Source organism: Oncorhynchus tshawytscha, linkage group LG16 (assembly GCF_018296145.1).
Source record: "Oncorhynchus tshawytscha isolate Ot180627B linkage group LG16, Otsh_v2.0, whole genome shotgun sequence".
Classification (NCBI taxonomy): Eukaryota; Metazoa; Chordata; class Actinopteri; order Salmoniformes; family Salmonidae; genus Oncorhynchus; species Oncorhynchus tshawytscha.
Window position 1 is genome coordinate 86,352,650 of NC_056444.1, and position 24,695 is coordinate 86,377,344.

A 24,695-nucleotide genomic window follows, 5' to 3' on the forward strand; every position below is an offset into this window, starting at 1 on the left:
ACATTTGTTAGTGTCTGCGTTCTGCCACTTTCTTTTGGTTTTTAAGAACCGTTGTCTCATTAACCGAGCGTACCATGTGCAACCTGACAGCTTGTTACCTTTTCTGTTCAAATAAAAAGGGATGGATGTCTCTTAGCAGAGCTTTACCTTTCTTTAACTAGGCAAGTCAGTTCAGAACAAATTCTTATTTTCAATGACAACCCACTGTTCCTAGGCTAACTGCCTGGTTCAGGGGCAGAATGACATATTTGTACCATGTCAGCTCGGGGGTTTGAACTTGCAACCTTCCAGTTACTAGTCCAACGCTCTAACCACTAGGCTACCCTGCCGCCCCAGGTGGACTGGTACATCAAGCTGTCTCACTACAGAAACAGGAGATAGACTAGTGTTATGTGGGTTGTTCTGGCTCAGACATACGTTATCCTTTGTCCAGACCGGCTCCTAAGCGCAGGTGGAGGTGGAAGGTTCCGGTACAGGCTGACGACGACTGGGAAGATTGCTCCTCTTTAGGACCGGGCTGGAAACGCAAAGTGGTGTTCCGACGCTCAACCACCCTGCCCGCTAAGAGGAAGTGGGACACGTACTACTGCAGTCCTTGTGGGGACCGCATGAGGAGCAAGGTGAACACTTCTAAATACTTCTACAGCGAGAAAGGGTAGCGGTCAGGTATGAATTAATGTTTGAAGTGGAATTAACAGGTGACCTCAATAAAGGGATCATAGCTTTCACCTGGATTCACCTGGTCAGTCTATGTCGTAGAAAGAGAAGGTGTTCATCATGTGGTAAAGAGTCCTGAACGCTGATTGGCTGAAAGCCGTGGTATATCAGATCGTATACCACGGGTATGACAAAAACCATGTCTTTTTTTTTTTTTTTTTTTCTGTTCTACTTACGTTGGTAACCAGTTTATAACAGCAATAAGGCACCTCAGGGGGTCTGTGATATATGGCCAATATACCACGGCTAAGTGCTGTTCTTATCGCACGACTCAACGCAGAGTGCATGGATGCTGCCATTAGCCGTGGTATATTGGCCATATACCACAAACCCCCAAGGTGCCTAATTGCTATTACAAACTGTCTACCAATTTTAATAAATGTTTTTTTTTTTCCCATACCCGTGTTACACAAGGCTGATATACCACGGCTGTCAGCCAATCAGCATTCAGGACTCGAACCACCTAGTGTATATTTATATTCCTAACTCATTACGATATCTTCTTTCTTTTTTTTTAACAACTTTTTGGATTCTGTGTGTATAGTTATTAAATTAGTAGATATTGCTACACTGTTGGAGCTAGAAACATAAGCATTTCTCTACACCTGCGGTGTATACGACCAATAAACAGATTTTTAAACTCTGGTCCTTTAAAAACCTGCATTGTGTAAAATATTGTGTGTTATAGCGTGTAAAAATAAATGCATGTGGTTTTGAAGTATGGAGATACTGGTACGGAGATACTGGTACGGAGATACTGGTACGGAGATACTGGTATGGAGATACTGGTATGGAGATACTGGTATGGTGATACTGGTATGGAGATACTGGTATGGCCCATGATACTAAGGAGTGGGGTGATACTGGTATGGAGATACTGGTACGGAGATACTGGTACGGAGATACTGGTATGGAGATACTGGTATGGAGATACTGGTATGGTGATACTGGTATGGAGATACTGGTATGGCCCATGATACTAAGGAGTGGGGTGATACTGGTATGGAGATACTGGTATGGAGATACTGGTATGGCCCATGATACTAAGGAGTGGGGTGATACTGGTATGGAGATACTGGTATGGTGATACTGGTATGGAGATACTGGTATGGCTCATGATACTAAGGAGTGGGGTGATACTGGTATGGAGATACTGGTATGGCCCATGATACTAAGGAGTGGGGTGATACTGGTATGGAGATACTGGTATGGCCCATGATACTAAGGAGTGGGGTGATACTGGTATGGAGATACTGGTATGGTGATACTGGTATGGTGATACTGGTATGGCCCATGATACTAAGGAGTGGGGTGATACTGGTATGGAGATACTGGTATGGCCCATGATACTAAGGAGTGGGGTGATACTGGTATGGAGATACTGGTATGGCCCATGATACTAAGGAGTGGGGTGATACTGGTATGGAGATACTGGTATGGCCCATGATACTAAGGAGTGGGGTGATACTGGTATGGAGATACTGGTATGGAGATACTGGTATGGCCCATGATACTAAGGAGTGGGGTGATACTGGTATGGAGATACTGGTATGGAGATACTGGTATGGTGATACTGGTATGGCCCATGATACTAAGGAGTGGGGTGATACTGGTATGGAGATACTGGTATGGCCCATGATACTAAGGAGTGGGGTGATACTGGTATGGAGATACTGGTATGGCCCATGATACTAAGGAGTGGGGTGATACTGGTATGGCCCATGATACTAAGGAGTGGGGTGATACTGGTATGGAGATACTGGTATGGTGATACTGGTATGGCCCATGATACTAAGGAGTGGGGTGATACTGGTATGGAGATACTGGTATGGTGATACTGGTATGGCCCATGATACTAAGGAGTGGGGTGATACTGGTATGGAGATACTGGTATGGCCCATGATACTAAGGAGTGGGGTGATACTGGTATGGAGATACTGGTATGGCCCATGATACTAAGGAGTGGGGTGATACTGGTATGGAGATACTGGTATGGCCCATGATACTAAGGAGTGGGGTGATACTGGTATGGAGATACTGGTATGGCCCATGATACTAAGGAGTGGGGTGATACTGGTATGGAGATACTGGTATGGCCCATGATACTAAGGAGTGGGGTGATACTGGTATGGAGATACTGGTATGGTGATACTGGTATGGCCCATGATACTAAGGAGTGGGGTGATACTGGTATGGAGATACTGGTATGGCCCATGATACTAAGGAGTGGGGTGATACTGGTATTGTAGGCTGCATGTGTATGATCTGTATGTGATGTTTTACATTGATGCTAAATAACGTTGTCTTGCCTTGGATGGTCAATAAAGTTATATTCTATATTCTAAGGTTGAACTGACCAAATACCTCCGTGGTGGCATGGACCTCTCTCGTTTTGACTTCCAGTCAGGACTCTTCTTGGATGAGAAGAGCAGGTTGAAGGTAAAAACACTTCCTTACTTCCTGGTGCCATTATTATTCCTGGTGCCATTATTATTCCTGGTGCCATTATTATTCCCGGGGGCCTTACTTCCTGGTGCCATTATTATTCCCGGGGGCCTTACTTCCTGGTGCCATTATTATTCCCGGGGGCCTTACTTCCTGGTGCCATTATTATTCCCGGGGGCCTTACTTCCGGGTGCCATTATTATTCCGGGTGCCATTATTATTCCTGGTGCCATTATTATTCCTGGTGCCATTATTATTCCTGGTGCCATGGGTCTTATTCATTAGTGAATAAGGTAGAACCGTCCCCGTTTTCAGCCCGCTTGCTTCTGATTGGTTCCTAGTGATCAACCCTGGTTTCCACCTCCGATATTGCTGTGTATGTACACAGTAGTTATGTAAAAAAAAAAATATTTAGGTTTATTTCCTCACCACAGCATTTGAACCACTTGGAGGAAGTTCACTCCTCTAGTACGAGCACCTCCAGGGCTGGTACCCCTATGACCGACACCCCCAGGACAGGCACTCCAGACCTGGACCGGAACCACACCCCCGATGGCTTCCCTGGAACTCCCCAGCGCACACCACAGAGTCAGGCCAGCTTCCCACACATCACACAGTCCCCCACTGCTGTTATCCACAACAGCCTCCCCACCACCCCTAAGCCATCCCTGGCCAGGGGCTCCCCCTCTCTCCGTCTGGAGCAGATCTCCCCACAGAGAATCAGTGCCGTGGCCTCTTCAAGCCGAGACGCGGTAATCCCTCATCTGTCTCAGTCTCTCCTGCCTCTCAGCCCGACCAACAACCAGCTCCTTCAGTCAGGACTACAACCACCTAGCCCAACCAAGAATCCGCTCTCTCAATTAGGACTACAAACCCCAGAGAGGCACAGGAAGGTAGTAGTGATCCATAGGCCGGATGTGGATCTGGACCCAATCACCTCCCCTCCCCCTCAGCACCGTTCCCTGGTAACCCAGTGGACCCAACAGTGGAGTGGATCTAATATTGTGCTGAATGGACACAGAGAAATGGACACCGAGAAACCAACTTGTACAGGTAGACGTGGACAGGCAGAGTCAGTGGAAGTAACGTCCCTTAGGCCAGGCTCCTACGGTGAGAGGATTCAGCAGATGAAAACAGCCAATGACAAAGATGGTGAGTCCTTTTTTTTCTTCTTCATTTTCTTTTTTTCTCTCCATTCTTTTGTTTTCAACAAGCCAGGGATAGTCCGCTCAGTAACACTGGCTTATCTTTCTCAGAGGGCTAGACTACAAAACAGGATCAAGGAGTTAGCCAGCCAGCTTCCCTAAAGATTCTGAACAGAGTGGCTGCAGATCAGACTTTTCCCAGATCCCCCACCCCCCTCAAAAAAAAACCTAAAGATTCTGAACAGAGTGGCTGCAGATCAGACTTTTCCCAGATCCCCCACCCCCTCAAAAAACCCCTAAAGATTCTGAACAGTGGCTGCAGATCAGACTTTTCCCAGATCCCCCACCCCCTCAAAAAAACCCCTAAAGATTCTGAACAGAGTGGCTGCAGATCAGACTTTTCCCAGATCCCCCACCCCCTCAAAAAAACCCCTAAAGATTCTGAACAGAGTGGCTGCAGATCAGACTTTTCCCAGATCCCCCACCCCCTCAAAAAAAACCCCTAAAGATTCTGAACAGAGTGGCTGCAGATCAGACTTTTCCCAGATCCCCCACCCAAAAAAAAAAAAAAACCTAAAGATTCTGAACAGAGTGGCTGCAGATCAGACTTTTCCCAGATCCCCCACCCCCCCTCAAAAAAAACTAAAGATTCTGAACAGAGTGGCTGCAGATCAGACTTTTCCCAGATCCCCCACCCCCCTCAAAAAAAAAACTAAAGATTCCGAAGCTTCTGCACACGTGTTGCTTCTGTACTTTAGGCAGTAGAGGGCTACTCTGGTGAATGGGGCTCGTTTTAATAAAGTTATATAGAAGCTGAGATCACATAATGATAGGCTTCTACGTAACAGAGTGAATATAATAGCACAGTAGAACTGTCAGACACAAAACAAAAAACACACAACAGAGCGTCCCACTAGGCATAATACACAGGTAGGCTATGCTACGGTCTGTTAGCAACGTAGCTCTAAAATTCATTCAGGTAGGCTATGCTACGGTCTGTTAGCAACGTAGCTCTAAAATTCATTCAGGTAGGCTATGCTACGGTCTGTTAGCAACGTAGCTCTAAAATTCATTCAGGTAGGCTATGCTACGGTCTGTTAGCAACGTAGCTCTAAAATTCATTCAGGTAGGCTATGCTACGGTCTGTTAGCAACGTAGCTCTAAAATTCATTCAGGTAGGCAATGCTACGGTCTGTTAGCAACGTAGCTCTAAAATTCATTCAGGTAGGCTATGCTACGGTCTGTTAGCAACGTAGCTCTAAAATTCATTCAGGTAGGCTATGCTACGGTCTGTTAGCAACGTAGTTCTAATGAGTTCCCGAGAACCAATCCGTTACCCAACAAAATAACATGAATATATTTTATTTAGCCTAATTGTTTTTATGACTACAGACAGTAGGCTATTATTCCTATTTTACCTACATTTCATTTAAATTGTCTGCATGTCTATTCAACATTTTGGCTAAAAAAATAAACCAGCGCATGCATGCAATGAGGCACATTTTGCCAACTCAAATCGCATTTTAAAGAGCCTTCTAATATTAGACAACAAATAAGTCTCTGCAACCACACATCCGTCCATAGGTTTATCCTTTAGAACCAGGTTAGAGGAAATGAACAAGATTCATAAGTGTTCTTTCACAGTAGCTGGCCTCGTGTTCTTTCACAGTAGCTGGCCTCGTGTTATCTGCAGTTTTGAGCTGCGCTGTCCCACTCTGGTGGATAACATCCACTCTTCTTTACGTAATGAGCTGTAAGGCACAAGTATCCTATTTTTTGAAAATCATCAGTCCACATGTCAAGTGTAATTGCGCCATTTTGTATTTACCAAAGTTCTCTCTCAACTCTGGGACTACCCGCCAGCTGATGTTTTTTGCCTGATGCAGGACTCTAGTGCGATAGGAGAGAGACTGACTGAAACATTCACACCTCCAGTAATTTTACAAAAGGATAGTCTGATAGCTCGGCTAGGTGTGGAAAATCCCCCAATTTTGTGCCACAGTTCAGGCTACTGATAGATGCTGCGGTCAGTCAGAGTTGAGTCCTATTGTAAAGTGTAGCATAAAGGTTAAAAAAAGGACAAACTTCAAATCAAACTTTATTTGTCACATGTGCTGAATACAACAGGTGTAGACCTTACCGTGAAATGCTAACTTACAAGTGAATCACTCAGCCCTATGCTGTTCCTGCTTCTGTTGACTATTTGAGTGTTTTGTTTAATATCCTACTGATTCTGTGATCACCAAGCCTCACGCAACCGGAAACAGTCGGATAAAACAATTTCTCAAATCCGTCTGTTTTTCAACTTTTCTGTGCTCTATTATAAAGGCTTTACAAATGTTTTTCATTAGAACAGACTCACTGGTATGACTTATTTAGTGTTTACACTGTTCCAAACAGTCAGATACATTATATTGTAGTCTAACAGCACCTGTTTGTCGTGCAACAGTGTCTCTTGCACTTTTGACAATGACATGAGGCCTAATTCACATAATATTTCATTATGAATGAAACTCCAACTCGATAACTACAATCGAAAGAAACATCTGGTGGCTTTGGTAGATTTGAAGCAGTAGCAATGTTTCGCCCTGCTTTGAGATTATCATGGTGACTGGTCTTGAGAAATCAATCCGTTTTTTGTAAAAATAAAAAAAAGTGAGTGAAAGAGTGAAAAGTATATCTGGATATTGGTTAGCCTACAATTCCGCTTTGGAAATGTTAAGATTATTTTGCTTTTCACTCGCAGTCGCTTAGTAGCCTAGACCTACTCCCGACCGGTCACGTTGTACAGCGCCATATTTTCCTAACGGAAACCCTGAGGAAACACAGACATATGTAAAAATGCATTTTCATTTTTCTTGGAATAGAAACACCATAATATTAATCAATTTAATTAAACATTTCTAACAGTATAAACAGCAAATACAATCATTTTAAAACACATAATAATAATATAATAATAATATATAATATATATTATAATAATATAATCAACCCCATATAGTTCTAACAAAAAAAGGTTTAAAAGTCTAGTACAGCCAATATTAAAATCAACAGTGGCTTATATTATAAAAATGTGCGCAGTCTCTTCAACCAGTAATGATGTCATTCATGAGGCAAGAGGGGGACAGCCGTCTGAGCCTTTAGCTATTTACACGCACACACACACATACTCAGTTTGCTGAGGCAATAGATAATCTTTCGGCGAGATGACAGAATAAGTTCAAATATGGTGGTGAGAGGAAGCCCGGTGGCCGACAGTGGGAGAAGATGGAGCGAGATGGATTTTGGCCAACGTTCTGCTAATTTTCTCATCGATGAGATCAAAACTGTTTTCTGTTTTCAAAACTAGAATCTGTTACGAACAGCTTGTACTAAGTTTTGTAGACTTTGCTAACGTTTAAAAAAAAAAAATGGTGTTCATAAGGAGTGAAGGGACTTATTGAGTTACTGCCACTTCAGAGTAGGCGTTCCCTAATGGAAATATGGAAATGCATGATAGAACGAACCAATCGCCTGTCGCTAGCTCGTGTTTGGATCTGCCCACTATGATTAATTTTCTCCCATTGGAAACAACAGGCTGTGGTCTATCTTGGGTTAATTATGCAAATTATATAAAAAAAATAACCCACCTCTAGCTTGTTAGGACTAGTGGTTCCGCTAGCGGGCATCCGCTGAAAAGGCAGAGCACGAAATTCAAATATTCTTTTGAAATATTTAACTTTCTTACATTCACAAGTGCAATACACCAAATTAAAGCTTAACTTCTTGTTAATCTACCCATCATGTCTGATTTCAAAAAGGTTTTACTGCGAAAGCACACCATATGATTATGTTAGGTCAGAGCCTAGTCTCAAAAAACAAACAGCCATTTTCCAGCCAAAGAGAGGGGTCACAAAAAGCAGAAATAGAGAGAAAATTAATCACTAACCTTTAATGATCTTCATCAGATGACACTCATAGGACTTCATGTTACACAATACATGTATGTTCGATAAAGTTCATATTTATATTCAAAAACCTCAGTTTACATTGGCGCTTTATGGTCGGTAATGTTGTGCCTCGAAAACATCCAACAATTTTGTCTGGCTTGCCATTCCAAATACAATGTAATATTTATTTGTTCATATAATTTAAAAAGCAGGTTGCTAGGTGTAGGCAAAACCATAAGCAAATAGGTAAACTGTGATATGACTAAAGAGTTAATCAGGGTGATTTTTCCACATATATACAGGTATTTTCCTTTCCCTGATAGCAAGATCTATTTTTGCTAACTTTATATAAAAATGTATTGGAGTGAAAATGTCTTTTTGATTTTTTTGTTTGTTTGTGATCCAATACATAATATAGTACACTTGGTTTTAATCCAAAGAGGTTAGCAAAAGTATCTAGATCCTCTAAGAGGCTGTGGAGGGATTCTAATTGTTGATTTAAATGAAGACATGAATCATCAGCGTACAATGAAACACTTGTGTTTAAAAGCCACGGATTTCTAATCTCTTAATATTATTGTTGGATCTCATTTTAACAGCTAACATTTCGATGGCAACAATAAATAGATATACCGATAGTGGACAACCTTGTTTATTCCTCTTAACAGTTTAAAACAGGGGTGTCAAACTCAAATACCCAATGGGCCAAAATGTAAAACCTGAACAAAGTCACGGGCCAACATTGAACAAATTAACCTTTTAATATGGACCCAAACAAGTTTTGCTTTAACATTGAATATGGAACAAGCATTGCTTATTACCATACAATATATAATTTAATAGTGGAGACATGCAAAATTGAATTTCAAATGAAAAAACACATCAATGGCATTCATTTATTAAATAAATAAAATTTAAATAAAAATTGTATGCCTCTTTTCTATTTGCAGCCTTCTGATTTAAATACCAAAATAAACTTTTTCCACTGGCTAATAATTTTACAAATAAAATGATAATAAATCAATCAACCATTCAAGCCCATGCCTTGTAGCAAGAAAAAGTGCATAAAGAAAACGTTAGTTATTGCACACTGGTCTAATCTGATGTACCCAAGCCAGATACCTGGCATCTCTTCTTGGATGCTAGTTCATCAATGTCTGGGCTCAAGCTCTGAGCGGAAGAAATCCTCAGTATCGAGCGAAGATGTTCATCAGTCAGACGTCTCCTGTGAGTTGTTTTGGTCATCTTCATCGAGGAGAAAAGTTGCTCGCATAGATAAGTGCTGCCGAACATGGAGAGCATCTGAGCAGCTTGGGTGTAGAGCTGAGGCATTGTGTCAGGGATGAACCGTGGAAACTGTGCGGCGCCCACAGCATCATACTTTGACTTCAGCGTGTCGTTGCACTGGAGTTCAATCAGCTCCATTTGGATGTTGGTTGGTGCATTTTCCACATCAACTGCGAAGGGATTACTAAGCAGTTCAAACTTGCATTTCTGGGCATCTAAGTCGGCAAATCGCCGGCTAAACTCAGCGGCGAGAACACTGAGTTTTTCAGCAAACTGTGCGCATGGGAACACGGCGGTAGAGATCTGCGCTTTTATGGATTGGCAGCAGGGAAAATGGCAAGGGTTTCCTTGCAGCATCTGATTCTCCCACAGGCACAGTTTAGTTTTGAAGGCCCTCACTGCAGAGTACATGTCTGTGATGATGCGCCCCCGCCCCTGAAGCTGCAGGTTCAGCGCATCGAGATGGCTCGAGATGTCACAGAGAAAGGCCAGCTCACACAGGAACTTTTGCTCCCGGAGCTCTGCTGTATCCTTCCCTTTGGTTTCCAGGAATTGACATATTTCCTCACGCAGCTCGAAACATCTGTTCAGTACTTTTCCTCTGCTTAGCCATCTCACCTCTGTGTGATACGGCACGTCTGCGTATTCCGAACCACACTCCTCCAGAAAAGATTTAAACTGCCGGTGATTTAGACCTTTGGCTCTTATAAAGTTAACTACCTGTGTTACTGTGGTCATAACATGTTCCATCTTTAGGGCTTTGGCACACAGTGCTTCCTGATGTATGATGCAGTGGTAAACAGTTAGCTCACCTGCACAGTTCTCTTCCCGCATCTTCTCCCGAACCATGCCCACCAGTCCACTCTTTTTACCGCACATCGCTGGCGCACCATCTGTCGTTAATCCAACGAGTTTATCCCACGGCAGCTTTATTTCAGTTACACATTTGGAAACCTCCTCAAAGATTTCCTTTCCTGTGGTTGTGCCATGCATTGATTTGAATCCTAATAGCTCCTCCGTAACACACAGATTTGAGTCCACTCCACGGATGAAGACTGACAGCTGAGCAGTATCAGATGCGTCGCAGCTCTCATCCACAGCGAGGGAGAACGCAACAAAATCTTTTCCCTTTTCCATCAGCTGGTCATACAGATTGGTGGCAAGATCACATGTGCGATCAGCTACGGTGTTCCTGCTCAGGCTCACGTTTGAAAATGCTTGTTTTTTTTTCTCTGGGCATACGAGGTCACAAACCTTCATCATGCACTTTTTCATGAACTCTCCCTCATTAAAGGGCCGGGCTGATTTTGCGATCTCTGCTGCCACTATATAACTAGCCTTTACAGCAGCCTCGCTTTGTGATGTGGCTTTTTTAAACATATTCTGTTGTGAAACCAAACTTCTTTTCATCTCCTCTACTTTCTGGCTCCTTTGAGTCATGTCCAGGTCCTTGTATTTGTCATGGTGTTTCGTTTCATAGTGTCGTCTAATGTTGTACTCCTTACTTACAGCCACGTTGACTCCACAAACAAGACAAACAGGTTTGTCTTTTACATATGTAAACAGATATTCTGCCTCCCACTTGTCCAGAAAGCTCCTGTTTTCTGCCTTTCTTTTCGCCATTTTTGGGAAGGGTTAGCTCGCTGACAGTTGTAGCGTCTATGTTGCTATGACTACTGTCACAGAGGAGAGAGCGTTTCTGGGTCCTGTCCTGATTGGCGCGCGAAAACAGCAGAGCATTATGGGATTCGTAGTATTAGTGGTGAATGCGCTGTATAATACCGGCGGGCCAGCTCTAGTAGTAATTTGGTATTGTCTTGCGGGCCAAATATAATTACCCCGCGGGCCAAATTTGGCCCACGGGCCATAGTTTGACACCCATGGTTTAAAACTTTCTGAGATGTAGCCATTATTTACTATTTTACACCTAAGGTATTTTACACCTAAGGTGATACATCATTTTAACCCATTTTATAAGAGATACCCCAACATTGAAATATTCTAGGCATTTATATATAATATCCAGTCATATTTTATAAAAAGCCTTTTCAAAATCAGCTCTGAAAACCAGGCTTGGTGTCCCCAATATTTCATAGTATTCTATTGGTTCCAGTACTTGTCTTATATTATCTCCAATGTATCATCCATGTAAAATAAAAAGCTGTCTGATTAGGATGAATAATATTTGACAATACTTTTTTAAGATTCTATGCGCCAAGCATTTAGCGTATTTTGAATTTTTGCATCACAACACTGAACACTGAAGAGGCCTCCGATTTTTTTTAATGGACTGGATCTTTATATATACCACGTGGGTCCTGTTTCAGTAATAATGATATCAGACGACCTTGTTACGTGTCCGATAATTTACCATTTTATATAAGAGCGGTTAAAACAGGCTAATAATGGTCCTCTCAATATATATTTTTTAAAAGTTTGATATACTTCCACTGGTATGCCATCCAGCCCTGGAGTTTTCCCAGACTTAAAGGCTTTAATTGCATCAAGAAGTTTCTTCTCTGTAATTTGGCCTTCATATGAGTCTTTCTGTACATATGTTAATTTTACATTATTATTATTATTATTATTATTTGGAAAAAAATCCATACAGTTAGCTTCGGTTAGTAGAGATGGAGGAGACAAACAAAAACATATTCTTAAAGTACTTCCTCTTTCAAAATATCATTCAGTGAATCATGCGTGACTCCATCATTTGTAACAAGTTTCAATACATTTTTTTTGGTAGCATTTCTATATTGAAGATTGGAATATAATTTGCATTTTTCCCCCATATTCCATCTCTTTCGCTTTATTTTTAATAATATATTACACTGGATCTTTCTTGAATAAGTTCCTCCATTTCTTTGTGGTTTTCCTCTTTACTTATTCTGTGCCTCTGTGGTACAGTTTTTATTGCTATCTATCTGTTCTGTTAGTCCTTCAATTTTTTTTGTTAATATGGACTCTTTTGACCTAAATATTTTTTGTTTTATGGATGAGTACTGACTTGCATGACCTCTAAAGGCACATTTAAAAGTGTCCCATACAATAAGGGGATCGATCTACTGTACCTAATGTTATGTCTGGAAAAAGTCAGTTATACATTTTTCTGTCCTAGTTTTAACAATTTACCATCTAGTAGGCTTGGATTACATTTCCAATATCCTCGCCCACGTGGAAATTCTGTAAGAGTTATTTATTTAATTATACAGTGGGGCAAAAAAGTATTTAGTCAGCCACCAATTGTGCAAGTTCTCCCACTTAAAAAGATGAGAGGCCTGTAATTTTCATCATAGGTACACTTCAACTATGACAGACAAAATGAGAGAAAAAAATCCAGAAAATCACATTGTAGGATTTTTAAAAATTAATTTACAAGTGACACAATTTCCCTAGTTAAAATATATTCATGTTAGCAGGCAATATTAACTAAATATGCAGGTTTAATTTGTTTTACTTGTGTATTGATTTTAAGAAAGGCGTTGATGTTTATGGTTAGGTACGTATTGGTGCAACGACAGTCATTTTTTCACAAATGCACATGTTAAATCACCCGTTTGGCAAAGTAGGCTATGATTCAATGATAAATTAACAGGCATCGAATTGATTATATGCAACGCAGGACAAGCTAGATAAACTAGTAATATCATCAACCATGTGTAGTTAACTGGTGATTATGTTAAGATTGATTGTTTTTTTTACAAGATAAGTTTAATGCTAGCTAGCAACTTACCTTGGCTCCTTGCTGCACTCGCGTAACAGGTGGTCAGCCTGCCACGCAGTCTCCTCGTGGAGTGCAATGTAATCGGCCATAATCGACGTCCAAAAATGACAATTACCGATTTATAAAAGCTTGAAATCGGCCCTAATTAATCGGCCATGCCGATGAATCGGTCGTCCTGTAGTCTAAAGGTAGATACAGAACTCAGTTATACCGTGTATAACACGGAACCCAACCCGGCTGCGTGCGTGCGCCATCGTGCATAGATGTATCTTGTCCCCCCACACCAAACGCGATCACGACACACAGGTTAAAATATCAAAACAAACTCAAACTCATTAATTTGGGGACAGGTTGAAAAGCATTCAACATTTATGGCAATTTAGCTAGCTAGCTTGCACTTGCTAGCTAATTTGTCCTCTTTAAGCTAAATCAAATCAAATGTATTTGTCACATACACATGGTTTGCAGATGTCAATGCGAGTGTAGCGAAATGCTTGTGCTTCTAGTTCCGACAATGTGTTGTTATTTTACCTGAAATGCACAAGGTCCTCTACTCCGCCAATTAATCGACACATAACACGGCCAACCGAATCGGTTCTAGTCGTCTCTCCTCCTTCCAGGCTTTTTCTTCTCTTGACTTTATATTGTGATTGGCAACTTTCATAAATTAGGTGCATTACTGCCACCGACATCGTTCGTTTTTCAGTCACCCACGTGGGTATAACCAATGAGGAGATGGCACGTGGGTACCTGCTTCTATAAACTGACGAGGCAGGACTTGCAGCAAGATCTGCATCACAAATAGAACTGACTTTTATTTTAGCCCTTGGCAACGCAGACGCTCGTTGGCGCAATAATTTAATAATATAGATTTCTACATTTATTTTGCGATGCTCGCGCACGCGAGCATTGTTTATATCCTGTAAAGGGTTTCAGTAGATATCGAACTCAGTTATACTGTGTCTAAAGGGTTTCAGGTAGATATCACTTCATCGCCCTAGTGGTCATTCATAAGTAATAGGACCATTTCTACTTTGTTTATTGACGTGTCATTTTAGGATTTTCTCGTTATTTTAAAGGAAAACCGATAAAATAATGGCAGTTTCACATTATTCAAGCATATTAACTTCTGTGCAGCATGAGAGGGGAGCTAACATGATGCAGTCCAGACTCCCAGGCTAGCAGTGAGTTAGTGGAGCTAGCATGATACAGTCCAGACTCCCAGGCTAGCAGTGACTTAGTGGAGCTAACATGATGCAGCCCAGACTCCCAGTACAGGCTAGCAGTGAGTTAGTGGAGCTAACATGATGCAGTCCAGACTCCCAGGCTAGCAGTGAGTTAGTGGAGCTAACATGATGCAGTCCAGACTCCCAGGCTAGCAGTGAGTTAGTGGAGCTAACATGATGCAGTCCAGACTCCCAGTACAGGCTAGCAGTGAGTTAGTGGAGCTAACATGATGCAGCCCAGACTCCCAGGCTAGCAGTGAGTTAGTGGAGCTAACATGATGCAGCCCAGACTCCCAGTACAGGCTAGCAGTGAGTTAGTGGAGCTAACATGATGCAGTCCAGACTCCCAGGCTAGCAGTGAGTTAGTGGAGCTACCATGATGCAGTCCAGACTCCCAGGCTAGCAGTGAGTTAGTGGAGCTAACATGATGCAGTCCAGACTCCCAGTACAGGCTAGCAGTGAGTTAGTGGAGCTACCATGATGCAGCCCAGACTCCCAGGCTAGTGGATCAGACCGGCGGATCTATAGTAAGGGGTCTGCTGCACTGATACGCAGCCTTGATCCGTGAGACACATTTTGACAGAAGTACCGAAAGTAACAAATTCTAGTACCCGTTTTTCATGTTCTAGTATCAACAAAGTACTGACGTTTCAGGTTACCGTGCAACACTAGCGTGTGCACATGCTGCTCCAGAGACAGTGCTGTTCTTCCTTCAGACAAGCATGCGTTAAAACTTTGTTCATTTGCACAATGTCTCTCGTTCACATTGGCTTGTAAATATCCAACCTCACAAAAAAATTATATTCTACCTATAGATGTATAAATTTATGAGCTTGATTGCCTGTCTTTGCTATTCGTTTATTTGCCTTTGCATATTTAGCTAGCAGCTGCTATTGGTAATTCGCTAGCAGTTGTACAATTTATTTTTTATTCTGGTAAAGATAAAAAACACAAATGCAGAAGCTTCGGGACCTTTAGTCCGGGAAACATAGGTCTTAAAGTCGGATCCACTATTCTGAAATAACCTTAATGAATCAAAAAATCATCAAAGTTGGCTGGTACACTCTGTAGTGTACCCCCAGGGATGCTGGGATTCCTGACCATGGTGTGTGTGGAGCACTTGGAGGTGTGGCAGTTATATCTAGAAGACAACAGTCAACTGTAAATCTTTGTTGCTTGTTGGTTCAGATGAGTCTCGAGGAAAAGAGTCACTTTGAGTGGCTGTAGTTTGTATTATATTATATACAGTCCTCGGGGCATCTTTCTGTCTGTTTGGTTGAAGTATTTGTGTTTTTTTTTGGGTTCTCCAGCTGAGAAGAAACAGTCCCCAAGTATTGTGTTCAGAAAGGTAAGACCGACCTAACATGATCCATCTCTGCCCGCCGAACTGTCTTTCACTCTGCATGTGTTGGCTACTCCTGTTCTGCTAGTCTGATTGGATAAAGCATCCTTTTAATTCTGTAGCTGTTTACTATCGTCTGTAGTATTCTCCCTGTTCTATGTTAATGTAAGGTGAAGTTGCACCTAAGACACTGATTCTGAGTCAGTTTAGCATTTTCTCCACTAATGGTTTGGTGGAGAGGAAGCTGATCCTGGATCACCCTACAATGTCCTGTGTTGGTCCTGATGCACATTTCTTTTAGTTGCAGCAGAGTCAGGGTCTGTCAGTTGGTCCAGTCGTTATACGGCCACCGGTCTGGCAGGGCCTGTCAGTTGGTCCAGTCGTTATACGGCCACCGGTCTGGCAGGGTCTGTCAGTTGGTCCAGTCGTTATACGGTCACCGGTCTGGCAGGGCCTGTCAGTTGGTCCAGTCGTTATACTGCCACCGGTCTGGCAGGGTCTGTCAGTTGGTCCAGTCGTTATACGGCCACCGGTCTGGCAGGGTCTGTCAGTTGGTCCAGTCGTTATACGGCCACCGGTCTGACAGGGCCTGTCAGTTGGCCCAGTCGGTCCAGTCGTTATACTGCCACCTGTCTGGCAGGGTCTGTCAGTTGGTCCAGTCGTTATACTGCCACCGGTCTGGCAGGGTCTGTCAGTTGCTCCAGCCGTTATACGGCCACCGGTCTGGCAGGGTCTGTCAGTTGGTCCAGTCGTTATACGGCCACCGGTCTGGCAGGGTCCTTCAGTTGGTCCAGTCGTTATACAGCCACCGGTCTGACAGGGCCTGTCAGTTGGCCCAGTCGGTCCAGTCGTTATACGGCCACCTGTCTGGCAGTGTCTGCCAGTTGGTCCAGTTGGTCCAGTCGTTATACAGCCACCGGTCTGACAGGGCCTGTCAGTTGGCCCAGTCGGTCCAGTCGTTATACGGCCACCGGTCTGGCAGGGTCTGCCAGTTGGTCCAGTCGGTCCAGTCGTTATACGGCCACCTGTCTGGCAGGGTCTGCCAGTTGGTCCAGTCGGTCCAGTCGTTATACGGCCACCTGTCTGGCAGGGTCTGCCAGTTGGTCCAGTTGCTCCAGTCGTTATACGGCCACCGGTCTGGCAGGGTCTGTCAGTTGGTCCAGTCGTTATACGGCCACCGGTCTGGCAGGGTCTGTCAGTTGCTCCAGTCGTTGTACTGCCACAGGTCTGGCAGGGTCTGTCAGTTGGTCCAGTCGTTATACTGCCACCGCTCTGGCAGGGTCTGTCAGTTGGTCCAGTCGTTATACTGCCACCGGTCTGACAGGGTATGTCAGTTGGTCCAGTCGTTATAAATCAATTAAAAGTAACACAATAAGAATAACATAACGATGCTATATACAGGGGGCCCCGTTACCGAGTCAGTTTAGGTAATTTGTACATGTAGGTGGGGGCGAAGTGACTATGCACAGGTAACAAACAAACAGCGAGTAGCAGTAGCGGCCACTGTCCGTGCTAAGAGATGAGGAAAAAGGCCATAGTTCCATTGGCAGACTCTGCTGAGGTACAGTAATAGTTAATCCCAAGAAACAACTTCCAACAGAGTTGAAGGTATGACATAAGTTATGAGGTGGGTAGTTGTAAGTAGTAGATCTTGGTGAATATTGCTGGTTTTGTAGTTAGGTATCCCACTGTGGTATTGTGTTGTCGTATTAGTGTGAGCTATAATGTTTAAATTATCGGAACGTTCACTAAAGGGGCAGGGGATTAAGGTTTTCTATTGAGGGAGGACTGTGGGGGGCGTGTTTCAGCTGAAAAACTCTACCCCCTCACTTCCACAACCTGTCTCTACCCTATTCATCCGCTGACACAATATATATACATATATATATAAATATATTTTTTTGTTCTGGAAGACAAAGAGGAATCAAGTGAAAGACAAAAGTACAATGGTGAAATAAACACTGCTATATAAGGAGTAGGAACTCTGGTTGCCTAGGACACGGGTAGCAACCATGGTCCTAGACTTTCTGGTCCCCTCATGTTTTAGATTGATTTAATCTTAGAAGACCAGATGTGTTGAATTTAGTCAATCACTGGAGTGATCAAATAGTTTTGTAGCTCAGTGTAGGGCCTAGGTGGGACAACATCCTGCTCTACTTGCAGCGCTCTAGGAAGCATGCACCTGAGCCATTTCTGTGATTACGACACATGAGGGTCTATCACCATTTCGGAGGTGACTAGAGCTGTTGTCACACAGGGTGTTGAAGACGGACTGAATTCACCACAATAATGCATTTGAAGGTTTCTATGTTTTTAGAAGGTGTCGATTTTGTTTCTAAGGCAAGTGCAGCACAAGCATTGGGCTATTTGCGCTGCAGAAATCGTTGTCAGCTCACTAATTAGAGGGTCTAGAGCTGAGCCTTGCGGGACGCCACAATAGTTGTAGAATAGAATAGTTCTTAGCATAGCGCTTGTTTCCTTATTTACTGTTTTTTCACTGACCTCCAGATTCCAGACTAATCAATGCACGGGTTAAAGCTGTGGGTTAAAGCTGTGGGTTAAAGCTGTTCATTTCTTTCTACTAACTAGCCTCTTATTAACCTTTACAAACATGAGTGCAAACCTCATGGTTTTTACATTTTTAAAATGTATAAATCAAAGTGATTAATTTAGGCCGATGGTAACGGGGTCGTTATCTGGTAACGGGATAGGGTTGCAACAAATGCTGCTAACTGTCCCAGGTTTTCTGGAAATCCAGGTTAATGGGGGATTACTTTATTTCCTCCTGATTTTACTGGAACGTTGGGAAATGTAATCACATTCTGCAACCCTACTAGAAGTACATTAGTAGATGGCACCCTATTCCCTATATAGTGCACTACACTGTGAGCCTGGTCAAAAGTAGTGCACACTATACGGATTCGAGTGCCATTTGGAACTCAAACATAGTGTGACTGTGTTGTGCTGGTTGCTCTGTCCCTCCCTTCCCGTAGTGACTGTGTTGTGCTGGTTGCTCTGTCCTTACTTGCTGTAGTGACTGTGTTGTGCTGGTTGCTCCGTCCCTTCCCTTCCCGTAGTGTGCTGTAGTGACTGTGTTGTGCTGGTTGCTCTGTCCCTCCCTTCCCGTAGTGTGCTGTAGTGACTGTGTTGTGCTGGTTGCTATGTCCCTCCCTTCCCGTAGTGAGTGTGTTGTGCTGGTTGCTATGTCCCTCCCTTCCCGTAGTGTGCTGTAGTGACTGTGTTGTGCTGGTTGCTATGTCCCTCCCTTCCCGTAGTGTGCTGTAGTGACTGTGTTGTGCTGGTTGCTATGTCCCTCCCATCTTCCCTTCCCGTAGTGTGCTGTAGTGACTGTGTTGTGCTGGTTGCTATGTCCCTCCCATCTTCCCTTCCCGTAGTGTGCTGTAGTGACTGTGTTGTGCTGGTTGCTATGTCCCTCCCTTCCCGTAGTGTGCTGTAGTGACTGTGTTGTGCTGGTTGCTATGTCCCTCCCTTCCCGTAGTGTGCTGTAGTGACTGTGTTGTGCTGGTCGGTCTGTCCTCAGGTGGGAGGGGATAAATGGGTTCTAGGGGGGAAACAACTGGAGTTCAAAGAAGATGAATTCGGCAACAGCGGCACGACTCCACTTTACACTAAGGTACGCTTTTTAACCTGACTCCACTTTACACTAAGGTACGCTTTTTAACCTGACTCCACTTTACGCTGAGGTACGCTTTTTAACCTGACTCCACTTTATGCTAAGGTACGCTTTTTAACCTGACTCCACTTTACACTAAGGTACGCTTTTTAACCTGACTCCACTTTATGCTAAGGTACGCTTTTTAACCTGACTCCACTTTACACTAAGGTACGCTTTTTAACCTGACTCCACTTTACGCTAAGGTACGCTTTTTAACCTGACTCCACTTTATGCTAAGGTACGCTTTTTTAACCTGACTCCACTTTACGCTAAGGTACGCTTTTTAACCTGACTCCACTTTACGCTAAGGTACGCTTTTTAACCTGACTTCACTTTACGCTAAGGTACGCTTTTTAACCTGACTCCACTTTATGCTAAGGTACGCTTTTTAACCTGACTCCACTATACGCTAAGGTGCGCTTTTTAACCTGACTCCACTTCATGCTAAGGTATGCTTTTTAACCTGACTCCACTTTATGCTAAGGTACACTTTTTAACCTGACTCCACTTTACGCTAAAGGTACGCTTTTTAACCTGACTCCACTTTACGCTAAGGTACGCTTTTTAACCTGACTCCACTTTACGCTAAGGTACGCTTTTTAACCTGACTCCACTTTACGCTAAGGTGGTTTTTAATGTATACCATATTTTAAGTGACCGCATCCCAAATGGCACCCTATTGCCTATTTATTGCACTACTTCTGATCAGGGCCCATAGGGTTCTGGTAGAAATTAGTGCACTATATAGGGAAAGTGTTGCCATTGGGGAGGCATACTAAATGAATGAAATTGACAGCACTCCAAAAATATACTTTTTAAACATTTTTATAAGTATTAATTCTACATGGAATTAGCATGTTTTTTATGATGTGTTTTTGATAAGGTACTTCTCATCTGCTCTTGGTTTGCGCTTTGTTTTTCAGATGGAGCGTAAGCGGTTTGGACACAAATCAACCAAGGTCACCAGGAGACCTAGTATATCGGTAAGATGTAGGGTTGGACCATTTCATTTAAATTCTAGTCAATTTAGGAAGTAAACTTAAATTACAATTTTTAACTAACAAAGCTTTTCAACGAGGAACAATTGTAATTTGGTTTTCTTTCTTGAAGGGTAGGGTAGCATAAACAACCACCTGGACATTAGAGATTTGCATAGACATCAAAAGTCCTAATGCAAAGTTACACCTCCCTTTTACATATTTAAATATATTAATAATAATAATTAATAATTAATCAGATAAAAAATATTAAATTCGATCAGACTTCTTTTTTGTGGTTTGATGTCACAAAGAGGACCCGGACAGCCAGTCTAAAAAGTTTTTTACAATTTTGTTTCTAATTTAAAATAAATGAAATAACACATTTACATAAGTAATTTAGACCCTTTACTCAGTACTTTGTTGAAGCACCTTTGGCAGCGATTACAGCCTCGAGTCTTCTTGGGTATGACACGACAAGCTTGGCACACCTGTATTTGGGGAGATTCTCTCAAGCTGTCAGGTTTGATGGGGAGCGTTGCTGAACAGCTATTTTCAGATCTCTCCAGAGATGTTCGATCGGGTTCAAGTCCGGGTTCTGGCTGGGTCAATCACGCGTTATCTTGGCTGTTTGCTTAGAGTCGTTGTCCTGTTGGAAGGTTGGAAGGTGAACCTTCACCCCAGTCTGAGGTCCTGAGTGCTCTGGAGCAGGTTTCCATCAAGGATCTCTCTGTACTTTGTTCTGTTCGTATTTGCCTCGATCCTGACTCGTCTCCCAGTCCCTGCCACTGAAAAACATCCCCACGGCAGGATGCTGCCACCACCATGCTTCACCGTAGGGATGGTGCCAGGTTTCCTCCAGACATTATGCTGCCACCACCATGCTTCACCGTAGGGACGGTGCCAGGTTTCCTCCTGACGTGACGCTTGGCATTCAGGCCAAAGAGTTCAATCTTGGTTTCATCAGACCACAGAATCTTGTTTCTCATGACAGCCCACTTGGCAAACTCCAAGCGGGCTGTCATGTGCCTTTTTACTGATGAGCGGCTTCCGTCTGGCCACTCTACCATAAAGTCCTGATTGGTGGAGTGCTGCAGAGATGGTTGTCCTTCTGGAAGGTTCAGGATGCACCTGGGCTCATTTTTGAGTCTCATAGCGAAGGGTCTGAATACTTATGTAAATAAGGTTTTTCTGTTTTTTTATTGTTCATAAATGTGCTAGCATTTCTATTAAAAAAACCCGCTTTCACTTTGTCGTTGTGTGTAGGTTGATGAAAACACATTTATTTAATACATTTTAGAATGTGTATATATATATATGTAATATAACATAACAAAATATCAAGGGGTCTGAATCCGTTCTGAATGCGCTGGAGATCATTTTAAAAATATATATATATATATATATATGTATATGTATATGTAACACTCTGTTGGATTCAGGATGGAATTAGCAGGAAATCCATGAATCCTCCAATCGGGATTTGGGGAAAGTTAACACAATTTTGCGACCTTATATAGGCCACAGATAAGGTCAAGATTGTTCTGTTGTCCCCACAGAGAAAAGCCAAGATGAAAGAATCTGTGAAAGAACTGGAAGAAGAGGAGGAAGAGGAGGAGGAAGAAGAGAAGGAGGAGGAAGAAGTAAAAGAAAAGCCACAGAAGAAGATGAGGACTCCTCAACAGGTATTTGTTGATTGACTGAATTGATGGTAATTGATTGGTTTTGGTTGTCACTGTCCTTGCGTACAAAAAGCATTTGGATAATATATGTCGATTGAATTTCTCATGATGTGAAACCTTCCAGAAGGTTAAAGAGGAAGAAAAACAAGAGTTGAAACCACAGAGAAAGGTTTGTATTTCTGAATTTATTTTAAATTTTGTGTTTGTCAATTTATTTTTTTATTTAAACGCCACTTTAAACGTGTATTTGACAACAAAATGTCCCCATGGAGACAATAAAGTCAGTTGGTGTACGGGTGTGTCTAATCCTTAGATTTATGAATTTAGCGTAAGAGGGGTGTAAACACTATATACTCGGCAAATAAAAAAAATTGCATAGGCTAGCAAACCCATGTCTTTTTACAGAAGGTACGGGTGAAAGAGAAGGAGGAGGAAGTAGAGTGGAAGCCAGAGAAAATTGTGAGTTTTTTTAATATTAAACGTATTTATTTAACCAGGAAGTCCCATTGAGTTCAGAAGACTTCTTTCTAATGGGAGGCTAAGACGTTGTCTGTCGTCACCTATATAATGGATATGCCAATGTCAATTATATGAATAATGACACGCAGAGGACTGAGAGTAGAGCCTTGAGGGACACCACCCACATGGATACAGTGCATTATTATTAGGTGTGTGACAAGGCCTGTGCCCCAACTGGCACCATATTCCCTATATAGTGCACTATATACAGTGCCTTCAGAAAGTATTCATACCCCTTGACTTATTCCACATGTTTTGGTGTTAGTCTGAATCCAAAAATGGATTCAATATTTTTTTTCACCCATCTACACACAATATCCCATAATGACAAAAGTAATAATTTTGGGGGGAATGTTTGCAAATGTATTTTTAAAATGAAATGCAGAAATATGTCATTTACAGAAGTATTCACACCCTTGAGTCAATACATGTTAGAATCAGCTTTGTCAGCGATTACAGCTTTGGGTCTTTCTTGGTAAATCTCTAAGAGCTTTGCACACCTGGATTATACAATATTTGGCCATTTTATTATTTTAAAAATTCTTCAAGCAAATTGTTTGCTGGTCATTGCTAGGCAACCATCTTTATGTCTTGCCATAGATTTTCAAGCAGATTTAAGACAAAACTGTAACTCGGCCACTCGGGAACATTCACTGTCTCCTTGGTAAGCATCTCCAGTGTAGATTTGGCATTGGGTTTTAGGTTATTGTCCTGCTGAAAGGTGAATTCATCTCCTAGCGTCTGGTGGAAAACAGACTGGACCAGGTTTTCCCTCTAGGATTTTGCCTGTGCTTAGCTCCATTCCGTTTGGATTTTTTTATCCTTAAAAGCTCTACAGTCCTTACATTTAAAAAAATATATTATTATTTATTTATTTTTATTTTGTATATATTTTTTTTACATTTAGCCACTCGGGAGCTCTTAACGATTACAAGAATACTCATGACATGATGCAGCCACCACTACGCTTGAAAATATGGAGAGTGGGATTCAGTAATGTATTGGATTTGCCCCAAACATAACACTTTGTGTTCAGGAAAAAAGGTCAATTGCTTTGCCACATTTTTTGCAGTTTTACTGTAGTGCCTTGTTGCAAACAGGATGCAGTTTTACTGTAGTGCCTTGTTGCAAACAGGATGCAGTTTTACTGTAGTGCCTTGTTGCAAACAGGATGCAGTTTTACTGTAGTGCCTTGTTGCAAACAGGATGCATGTTTTGGAATATTTTTTATTCTGTGCAGGCTTCCTTTTTTTTTTTTTTTTTCACTCTGTCATGTCGGTTAGTGTGTGTGTGTGTAGGCCAGTGACCACAAAATCTAAATGTAATCCCTGGTCTTTGCGGTTGAATCTGTGTTTAAAATTCACTGCTCGACTGAGGGACAGAGATGGTAGTCATTCCTCATGTTACCTGAATGCATAGTGCCAACTGTAAAGTTTGGTGGAGGAGGAATAATGGTCTGGGGTTGTTTTTCATGGTTCAGGCCCCTTAGTTCCAGTGAAGGGAAATCTTAACACTGCAGCATACAATAACATTCTAGATGATTCTGTGCTTCCAACTTTGTGGCAACAGTTTGGGGAAGGCCCCTGTTTCAGCATGACAATGCACAAAGCAAGGTCTATACAGAAATGTTTTGTTGAGATCGGTGTGGAAGGATATATTATTATTATTATTATTATTATTATATATATTTTTATTTTACCCCTTCTCCCCAATTTCGTGGTATCCATTTAGTAGCTAGTCTTGTCTCATCGCTGCAACTCCCGTACGGACTCGGGAGAGGCGAAGATCAAGAGCCATGCGTCCCCCGAAACACGACCCAACCACACTGCTTCTTGACACCGCTTAACCTGGAAGCAATTGTGCACCGCCCCATAGGTCTCCCGGTCGCGGCCGGCTGCGACAGAGCCTGGACTCGGAACCAGGATCTCTAGTGGCACAGCTAGCAATTGCGATGCAGTACCTTAGACCACTGCACCACTCGGGAAGCCCCTGTGGAAGAACTTGACTGACCTGCACAGAGCCC

General features: G+C 42.5%; 1 protein-coding gene across 6 annotated transcripts in view; it reads left to right on the forward strand.

Moving 5' to 3' along the window:
* mbd1a (methyl-CpG binding domain protein 1a) overlaps positions 1-24,695 on the forward strand; it is a 44,948-nt gene that overhangs the window by 3,924 nt on the left and 16,329 nt on the right. For 2 of the 6 annotated variants that reach the window (XM_042299839.1, XM_042299840.1), the window contains exons 4-12: positions 434-620; positions 3,064-3,156; positions 3,597-4,314; positions 15,787-15,824; positions 19,360-19,452; positions 20,418-20,477; positions 22,031-22,156; positions 22,278-22,322; positions 22,559-22,612. In XM_042299839.1, the coding sequence (XP_042155773.1) occupies positions 434-620; positions 3,064-3,156; positions 3,597-4,314; positions 15,787-15,824; positions 19,360-19,452; positions 20,418-20,477; positions 22,031-22,156; positions 22,278-22,322; positions 22,559-22,612 (1,414 nt within the window). The remainder of the gene's footprint in view (positions 1-433; positions 621-3,063; positions 3,157-3,596; positions 4,315-15,786; positions 15,825-19,359; positions 19,453-20,417; positions 20,478-22,030; positions 22,157-22,277; positions 22,323-22,558; positions 22,613-24,695) is intronic. The other 4 variants (XM_042299841.1, XM_042299843.1, XM_042299842.1 and 1 more) reach the window with 4 other exon arrangements.